Raw genomic sequence first — 10,130 nt, 5'->3', positions numbered from 1 at the left:
CAACTCAGAAGGGTGGGCAAATAACTTTATATAAAAAAATAAATAAAGCTCTTGATGGATTAAACACAATCGCTAGGAAGCAGCAACCCTCCAACTGAGAGAAGAGCAGCTTGGGGGTGCTACAACACATGAGAACCTAAGACGTAAGATGGCGCTTCACCTACGGTTTGGGAGGTGGGGACATGTAAACGGATGGATATATATATGATTGCACTATTCCATACTGCGATATAGTTCTTCTTTAATTAAAAAAACAACTGCCCCTGGTGGGCGGGGGGAACAAGCCCCTGCACAAGGCAGCACCAAGAAAATACTCCGAGGGTCACTGGGCCGCTGAGGCTATACCCAAGATCACCCCGGAGTCACACGGACCCACCCCGGTTTATCTGCTCCACAGCACGTATCACACTTGGACAGTATTGCTTCGTTTGTCGCATTTCGTCTGTCTCCCCCGCTAGAATGTACCACAGTCCCAGAGGACAGGACGTGGTAGGTGGTCAAGAAATCGTTCTTGAACGTGGAAGTAGCGGTTACACGAACGCGTACCTCAAGGAATGAATGAGTGAAAGGACGAACGAATGACCCGGAGCCTGGCCTAAGCCCCTCAGCTCTCCTCATGCCCAGCGGCTCGCGCGCCCGGCGCGCCTCAGGTGAGCGCTCGGAGCCACGGTCCCCCGCCTCCGCCTACGGCGGCCGGGAGGCGTCAAGCCAGTTCGGGGCGGGAGAGCCTGCCCGGAGGGGCCCGACCCGCGCGCACGCAGGCGCGGGCACCCTCGCTTCCGGTAGGTCACTTCCTCCCCTGTCTCGTAGCAACGGCTCGCAGCGTTGCTGACATCCCGGGCAGCGGTGGCACCGTACTGAGCTCAGAGTCTCGCCGCCCGCGCGATGGTAAATCTTGGGGCTCTGTCCGCGACCCGCCGCTCCAAGGGCGGCGACCGGCAGGGGACCTTCGCTGTCCCGCTCCTGGGGCCGACCCAGGCTCGGCCGGGCCCGGGGCCGGGGCGAAGGCTGGGGGCTCCAGAAACTTCTTGGAGGAGTGACACGGAGACCCTGGAGGGACCAGAGGGCGACCGTGGAGGGAGGGAAGATGTCTAGATAGGGGAAGCTATCTTGGGGCATAGATATCTGGGGGGGGGGGTGACTTCTGAGGGGTGATACTTGTGGAGGGAGGATATGGAGAAAGAGAAGAGAGATACGGAGGGGATGAAAGATCCTGAGGGGAATGAGAAATCTCCTCGACAGCGAGGCAAGTTTGAAAAGGGGAGCGGCGCGAGGGAGAGGAGAAAAATCACCCTGAGAGGGAAGAAAGAGGGGACAAGGAGCACAAGGAAATGGCGAGAGGGGAGAAGGAGTTATTGAGAGAGAAGAAAGGAAAATAAAGAGACAGCAGGAATGGGAGGGGGAGGAGAAGAAAAGGAAAATGGAGACGGGAAGGTTTGAAAAAGAACAAAGTGAAAGCAAAGAGTTTCTTTTTAAGACAGGAATGAAAAGCGAATTGGCGCTGGGAATTAAGAGACTGTATTAGGGGGGCTCAAAAATCACCAAAGGAGAAAACACCTGGGAAAAGAGAGGGAAAGGCCGGGAAGATCAGCGAGAGGCGTCTGGGAGAGAAGTAAGACAGAAAAAGATAAAACGAGGGCAGCGGTTGTAAGGACCTGTGGACGTTGTCTTATAGATGGCAAAAAACTGTAAGTCACTGATCCCTGTACAGCTATTACGCTTTAAGATAAGTGTTTCCCAACGTGAGATGCAGACGTTAGTTGCTACTTTAAGATGGCTCAGAAAACCAAAAACCACAGAGTGAATCACATCAGAGAAAGTTATTCCTCTTTTTTTTTTTTTTTTTCAGCCTTTAGACTGTATCCAGGAGAGAGTTTCTGGCACTGTTAGGTCGTTAGTACCACTATCCTTTGGTAGTTTTGATTTTTCACCTGAAGGGCAGACCTCAGGCTCAGAGCTTTCATTGGGGTAAAATTTAATAATATGTTCTCTCTTTGTTTTGTTTGTTTTTATGGTTATTTCTGCCTATGACAAATGATACCAGATTTACATTTGTGGTAGTGATGTATAATTTCCTTTTAAAATGCAATTATTTAAGCTTTTAGCAGTGAAATAATTTTAAGAATGTGCTGGGTAAATAATATAGATGGTATTCATAATGGCAAAAATTATAAATCTAGTACATGAATGCCTGAAATTTAGAAAACACCTGCTATAGTGGTGGAAAGAGGAAATAAGTGCTCCCACCCACATTAGGGGCAAAAGAAAACTGTCTTTTGACTAAAGAAACATAACGTTCACCTGTACAATGCTGGAAAGAAAAATATATCATAAATCCTCATCAAGAGACTCTGCAGAATACTGTTTGAATTCAGAATATCCAGTGATTACTCAGTTATGGAAAATATGCAGGCTGGAAAAAATTATTCTTGATTTTAGCATTTGTAGAAGGCAAGAAACTGGTACAATATATATAGTCTATGCATGTGATTCAGAATCCTGGAATACACTGTTTTTACAGAATATTTTGAATTTAACCATCTGAAATCCCAATTAGGTGGCATTTAGGACTGAGAATATGATTTCTCATTAAGTGATGCTTTTAGACAGAAGGAGGCAGTGATATAGCTCTATAAATATTTTTTAAATCTATAATGTAGAAAAGGGATTTTTCACTTGAATACAGAAGGATCAATGAATGAAGGATGACCAGGAGCAGATTTCTGTTCAACAACATAGGATGCTTTTCCAGTAAATAGAGACAGATAAAAATGGAGTGAGCTCTTGTGAGGCAAGAAGCTTTCTGTCTCAGTAAGAGTTCAAGCCAAGATATTTGTCAGGGTTGTACACAGAGGGTCTTACATAGGCTTGCATATGGGACCTGGCAATTTCAAAGCTCTCTTCCAAAAATCTGGGACCTGACAATTTCAAAGCTCTCTTCCAAAAATCTGAGCTTCTAAATCTTAGTTTAAGGAGATTGGAGAATAGGGGTCTTTCAGAACATTACTCTAATTAGGACTGGGGTCACCACAGAGACTCTCTGGTTAATTTTCTTCCTGATCTCTTCCAGGCAGAGGTGGAGGAAACCCTCAAGAGGATCCAGAGCCATAAAGGGGTTATAGGAACGATGGTTGTAAATGCAGAAGGTAAACACCTCACAGGCTGCCTTCTTGAGGGGCAGAAGCCGACCAAGAGCCTGTTTGTTGTGTGAAGCCTTAGGCAAACATCTTAGAATTTTAAATCAAAAGTATATCTTGTATATTTTAGCTAGAGCATTTACTCATCATAGATCTGTTGAGTATCTATTAATTACATGCCAAGAACTCTGCTAAGAGGTAGGGAGATAAATATTAATAAGACATGCCTAAAAACATCTGTATATTCCTAAGAAATGCTGCACATTGTCTAATTTTTAAAGCTTTGGTAACTTTCTTCTAACATTTCAGGAGTATCAATAAAACTATTATATTGAAGATAGAAAGAATACCATTGTTGGCAGTTTGCTTTCATTTTAACATTCTAAAGCATACAGAGTTTCAATCTTCATTTTTAAAAGAAATTGTTCCTTTACCGTAGTTAATGAAATCTTTGAGAATTAATTTTAATGTAATTTATAGTATAGTCTTTGTGGTTATAGTTTAAGAAGGGCCAATACGTTTCCACCTATGAAATCTGTAGACTTATACCAGAGACTTGCCTATTAACAATCCCCAAAGCCTTTTCTCTGGCACACTGTTCCATGCTCAGCTATGGTGGCAGCCTCTTAAAGGCTTCTGCTGGCTTCATTGCTGATTCAGGCATTTGCAAGGGCAAGAGGTGCCACCAACCCCAGACCACTAGTTGAAATAAGAGTAGCTACTTCACATAATCCATGGTACAACCATGGATTTGGTACATTGCCAACTCAGTGCTTGGCAACAGACTCTCATAGCTAATCATTATTCTGGAGCAAATCCATCAATAAATATTTAGTGAGCAACTACCCACTGAAAGTCTGTTTAAACTCTAAACTTCAATCCCTTATCATTAAAAATGCAAAATAGCCTACTTTACTGGTGACTGTGACAATTAAGTGAAATAATAATTGTCAAGTGCCTGGCACAATACTTAACACTTAACAGAATTGTAATTAAATAGTTCTGTGAATGTGGGAAGTTTTAATTTATTTGTACAGATAAAACAGTTGATGTGTTTTACAAAATAATAAAATAAAATTTTAATAAACTCAGTGTCAAATGAATATAATAAATTCACCCAGCTTGAGTGATCAGGAGGGAGAGGATTTAACATCAGCCTACAGGAAAGTCAAGAGCTATGCCTCATATTTCCAGGAAGCGGTCCAGCCCAAGTCCATGGTTCTGGTTGAACTGATTTTAGTTTCAGGCATTTGCATAAACTCTGCCATACCCCCTGAGATGGGTTATTTGCGTGACTTCACAGAGATGCTTTATTTGTTTTCTTTGGCTGCCATAACAAAGCACCACACACTTAGTGGCTTAAAAAAGATTAGACATTTCTTTTCTTTTAGTTCTGGAAGGCTAGAAATTGAAATCAAAGTGTCAGTGGGTCCAGGCTCTCTTCAGAGGCTCCACAGGAGGATCCTTCCTTGCCTCTGCCCAGCTTCTGGTGATTTCCAGCGATCCTTGCTGTTGACTGGTCTGTAGGTGCATCACTCCAGTCTCTGCCTCCATCATCGTGTACGTTCTCCTCTCTGTGCTCTGTTTTCTCTTCTTATAAGGACCCGTCGTTGGATTAGGTCCCACACTGATCCAGTATGACCTCATTTTAACTAATTACATCTTCAAAGACTCTATTTCCAAATAATGTCACATTCTGAGGTTTAGGGTGGGCTTGAATTTTGGAGGGGACACTATTCAACCCAGTTCAGATGCATTCACCTGTGACACCCTGGACAATGTATCTAATGTGTTACTTTGGAAGACTTAGTCTAAAGTACATAATCCTGGCAATATGCATCCAATGTCTGAAAAATATCCATACCTTATGATCTGTAATTCCACTCCTAGAAATTTGTTTAAGAAGTGATGAAGAAAAGATTCAGGTGCCAAGGATATTACGGAGGCACCATATATAATAGCAGTAAATAAACAGACAAGTACATAAATCCCAACAGTAGGCAAATTTTAAAATTTATTATATAATATTTACTCAGTGAACCATTACTCTATTTAAAATGTTGAAGAATATTTAGAGTCATGAAAAACTACTCACAATATTAGATGAAAAAAAGCAGGAGACGAAGCAGTAGCCAGCATCTTCTAATCCTAAATACGGCCAGGCAGACATACACACTGAAATATGGAAGGAAAGGCAGGGCTATGTTACGGTGACTATCTCTGAGTGGTAGAATTAAAACTGACTTTTATTTTCCTGAGGTCTCCCAATTAACACTTTTCTCATCCAAAGGCAACAAAATACTAGTTTTAATACCCATAAACTTCTAATTAACCTCTACTAGGATAAGGTTGTGTTAGGATTCAGGGCACTTTTCTGAAAGCCAAATTAACCTTCTTCCCAAAAATATAAATGAGGGGCTTATTTTTATGGTCAGATTACTAACAACCAGAGGATATGACAAGGATGTTTACTAACAGCATATGGTTATAAGTTGTGTGACCAGAATGAAATGAAATACTCCATCTCAACAGCCTACTCAATTTTAGATGAAAGTGCCATCTATTACAGTGCAGCTTTGCAGCTTTCAGAAGTCCCATGAAATTTAACACTGAAAATATTTAACTAAGCTAGTGTTCATGTGTTCTTGTTCTGTACCAATGGTTTTAGTCCACTAATTCTAGGCAAATCATTAAAAAAAAATTTTAGGTTTTAATTGTGGCTAGGTAGGCCTTCTACCACGTTTATCCATTTAGATCTCATCCTCTGCCATGTTAAATAGTGTCCTTTGGTTTCACTATTATTGAAACATAGACTTCTTATTCATGACAATAAAGTGGACTTATCAATTTAGCCCACTGCTGAGGAGTATAGGTTTTTGTTAAATTCTTTGTTAACATTGGTTTCCCATTTACAAAATAATTCATTGTTTACAGTATTGCAGTACTGATCACAGAACTAGATACTGGTGAACATGTATATTTGTTTCCCAGATAGTCATATCTGTCATATATTCTTATGTATATAAGCCTGATTTCTGCAGACTCTTAATTTTAAATATTCTTGACATTTCTAACAATCCGTCATTTGAGTTTCATCAGGTTTTATCAGCCATCCAGCCAATTCCTTTTATTTTTGAAATATAATCTATCAACCAAATGTACAGTTGAAGAATACCAGCTTACTGGGATCATGAAGAGTCATACTGTAAAGTAGTGTCATAAGTTCAGGAAGATAGAGTATATACTCTTTGTTCTAGAAGTTACATTTTAGGCATTTATCCTACACATATATACAAATGTGAAATGGCATGCACACAGACATATTCTGTAGCCTTGTTTATAAAAGTCAAAAATTGGAAACAGCCCAAATGCCTGTCAGGAAGATATATTAGTTACATGTATTACAAAGCATCCATTCAACAGTCACATTACACAGACATTAACATGAATGACCTAGCCTTATGCGGACTGAATGGAACAACTTCCCGAGTGTATTAAATGAAAAAAGTTAAGGTACAGAATAGAAAATGGTACAGTTAAAGAATACAAACACAAACAAACTGGAATAGACTTAGAATATCTCTGCAAGGACACCCAAGAAACTGAGAACAGGGGTTACCTCTCAGAAGGGGAAGTGGGTGAATTTTATACCATGTGCTAAAATTACTTCCTAATAAATTATTTTTTAATTACCTCACGTAGTCTCAAGCAAGAACTCAATAAATATTTGTTGATTAATTTTTTTCCCAAGGGTCTACAGTGGATATGAAAAACTCCAAGAGTTTCCACGGTGTGCACTTATTATTCAGAAAGGCTAGCCCTTTTATTTATTGACTTGGATCATGAATAGACTGACTAAGTAGGCCTGAGTATCTGATTCATAATCCTGTCATCTACAGTTTAAATAATTTATTCTGGTTGTATTTCTTTTTTGACACTGAGCAATGCAGACTTTGTAGGTAGTCGGTCTTCATGATGCAAAATAAAACTGTTTGGTCAAAAAGTGCCCTTGAAAGGTTGAGTGCTTGCTATACTTCAGTTTCCTGCTTGTTAAAGACACATGCCTTGTGATGGTTCATCAGTTGTGAAAGACAGAACTGACTTCTGGAGAAAAAGTGGCCAAGAAACAATAATACAGAAATTAACAAGTTTTCTGTAAAACCCTACTTAAATAGGTTTTCCTGTAAATATTGTCATTGCCTTCTTTGGCAAGACCCACTCTGGAGAGAATGGTTTTCTTAAAAAGAAATTAGTCTGTTCCAAAGTCAGAGTTGAGGCTCTCAAAGAGTTTCATGAAAAACAGGTAAAGTCCCAAGTTAGAAGCGCTCATCTTGTTTACCAGTTTCTGGAGCTACATTCTCTGAGGGAAAACCCAAGAGAGCCACGTCAGCCTTTTTTATTGATTGGCCTTAATTCAGGTTCCTGAGGAACTTGACAGTGATCCCAAATTCACCTTCATATGTCTCCCTAAACGCAAGGCACATCTGCAAATCAAATCCCTGGAATTCCCTGGTTGATCTGGTAGTTTTCAAAATAATATGAAGGCCAGTTCTGATTAGACAGAGTATATGTAAAATACCTAGCACAGCACCTGTTCCATAATAAGCGCTGAGTGACCTGAATGGAGCTGGATTGATATGAACTGAATTGAATTATACTTGCATATTCGTCTGGCTAGATTTTTCCAGTTAAATTAATAGCTTCTGTTTTAAACTCATATAATGAAACAATAGAGCACACAAGTAGCCAAATTTAATCATGCTTAAACCAAGAGTGAGTGCAAACCAGGGAATGCCCAGCCGAACTGCAGAGTCTTTGTTGCTGTATTTTCTAGCATAAAAATTAAGGTTTGCAAAATACCGTATGAGGAAGTTACAAAGAAATTTTGAAAATCCCTTTTGATATACCCTCTAGCATGTGCAGTGATATCCCCTTTCTATTTCTGCCCTCAGGGGAGAAACTAGCACCATGTCACAGACCAAGCATTTCACAGTGGACTCACCGTAGACAGGATGCTTAGGGGAATGCATCGTATAGTAATAGTAATATGTTAACTTAGTACTGAAATAATCAATTAACAACTTCCAGAAGATTTGCGTAAAAAATGTTCATCACCATTAGCTACAGAAACAAAAACACACTACCTAACAATCCAACAGTAGGGGGTTGATTATATTATGATATATCCAAAAAAATACAAAAGTCTACAGCCGTTAAAAATAATGTTGATGGCATCGTCAACAAGGACAGCTTGTATACTATAATTTAAATGAAGAAAAAAGCAACAGTCCAATATGTAATTATAGTTTGATGCAACTAAATTTTAAAATCAACGTAATGGCAAAACGACTGGAAGGAAATAAAATTGTTACCTTTGAGTGATACGAGCCATCACTTTTTCTTCCTTTTTACAATTACAGTATTTTCCAGTATTTCTACGACGCACATATTACTTTTATAATCAAAACAAAAAATGTTTAACCCCAAATTAAATCTCGTACCAGGCATTCCCATCCGAACGACCTTAGACAACTCGACAACAGTTCAATATGCGGGTCTCCTTCATCAGCTGAACGCGAAAGCCAAGAGCACAGTCCGTGACATTGATCCTCAGAATGACCTAACTTTTCTTAGGATCAGATCAAAGAAACATGAAATCATGGTAGCTCCAGGTAATGTGGCATTTCTTTTCATTATTTAAGGCGTCTTTCTACTTTACTGGATAAAAGCTTTGTCTCAAATAACGGGGAGTGTGGATTTTAACATGCAATAGGACACATACTGCTCTTCAATTACAAAATGAAGAAGTTTGAATGTGAAAATTCCGTGAAATTAGTGAAGACGTTGGATTTTGCCCATTTGTTTTTGTTGTTAGTAATCAAAACATTTAGGAGGTGTAGGTTTCCTGTTATGTGAACTTAGCACACAGACTTTCTGAAGAGTGGGAGAAATGTCTCCTGTCCAGGGCATAACGTAGAGGGCAGATCAAAGGTCTGTAGGGTCTTAAACCTTCCCTGGAGTACAGCACATTCACTGGGGCTATCAAAAGACAGCAGCCACAGAAATACTTCTTTCTTTGAAGGAGGTACATTCACAGTTTTAGTGGATGTCAGTGTAAAACAGGACTCATGTTCCTAAATCTAGTCTAGAACAAACTTCGCTGTAGTACAACTGTAAAATCAGTTACCCCCAAACTAAATAAAGCTTTCCCTACACCTGTGTTCTCACCCAAGCTGCACATTAGAATCACTTGGAGAGCTTTAAAAAAATTACTGACACCTGGGACTCCACCCCAGACCAATAAAGACAGAACCTCTGGGGCTTGGCCCCAGGCAATGGTATTTTCTGAAAGCTCAACAGGTGATTCTGATGTGCAGCCAAGCTGGGAGCCCACTGGTCTACACAAGGTCCAAGTGATGTGTTGAAGAGAAAAGCAGATTAGCTGAAGTATTCATTTATTAAATTTAATTTTTAGGGTGGATTAACTTTGTCCATATATCTCCACAGATAAGGAATATCTTCTGATTGTCATTCAGAATCCATGTGAATAGACCTGCAATGGCCACGTTCTGTCCTGGGACTCCAGGCTGAAAACAACTTCACTCTTTAAAGATTCCTAAAATTATAATCCAATCTAAATGATCTTTTGGACATTCCTTTCTATTTTTACATTTAAACTCTTCTACATGTCTCATTTAGTCCGTTTCGAATGTATTGTAAATTTGTGATTTAGCTATATAATAAATAAATTCTGGTATGTATGCCTCATTTTTTTACAATACACAAAACCAAAGAATTCTAGTGAGAAGACAGCCTTCCTTGAGACCGTTCTTTTCGTCTAGAAGTACTGGCCACCAAGAACTAGAATAGAAGTGTGATTCTGCCCATTTCACTGACATGCCAGGGAGTTTCAGTGGAGCAGAGGGGGGCTAGGAGGGAAGCAGGGCGTCCCAGCCCTCAGGGACCTATAGGTGCTTTCCCAGCTTAAACGAG

At 40.0% G+C, this 10,130-nt stretch overlaps 1 protein-coding gene across 1 annotated transcript; it reads left to right on the top strand.

Moving 5' to 3' along the window:
• The first annotated feature begins 767 nt into the window (after positions 1-767).
• Positions 768-9,891, top strand: DYNLRB2 (dynein light chain roadblock-type 2). Its single transcript, XM_081216551.1, has 4 exons — positions 768-888; positions 3,071-3,146; positions 8,642-8,809; positions 9,645-9,891. The coding sequence occupies exons 1-4, from the start codon at positions 886-888 to the stop codon at positions 9,686-9,688; spliced, it is 291 nt and encodes a 96-aa protein (XP_081072677.1). The 5' UTR covers positions 768-885; the 3' UTR covers positions 9,689-9,891.
• The last annotated feature ends 239 nt before the right edge of the window (positions 9,892-10,130 follow it).

The sequence above is a fragment of the Mesoplodon bidens genome (assembly GCF_964165515.1).
Source record: "Mesoplodon bidens genome assembly, chromosome: 18".
Taxonomy (NCBI): Eukaryota; Metazoa; Chordata; class Mammalia; order Artiodactyla; family Ziphiidae; genus Mesoplodon; species Mesoplodon bidens.
Note: the sequence above shows the minus strand (reverse complement) of the source record. Positions and strands in the feature narration are given on the sequence as shown.

Coding starts and splice junctions, on each gene's coding strand:
- DYNLRB2 (XM_081216551.1), top strand. Junction 3,147..8,641: donor GATGGTTGTAAATGCAGAAG/GTAAACACCTCA, acceptor ATCTCGTACCAG/GCATTCCCATCCGAACGACC. Junction 8,810..9,644: donor TGAAATCATGGTAGCTCCAG/GTAATGTGGCAT, acceptor ATATCTCCACAG/ATAAGGAATATCTTCTGATT.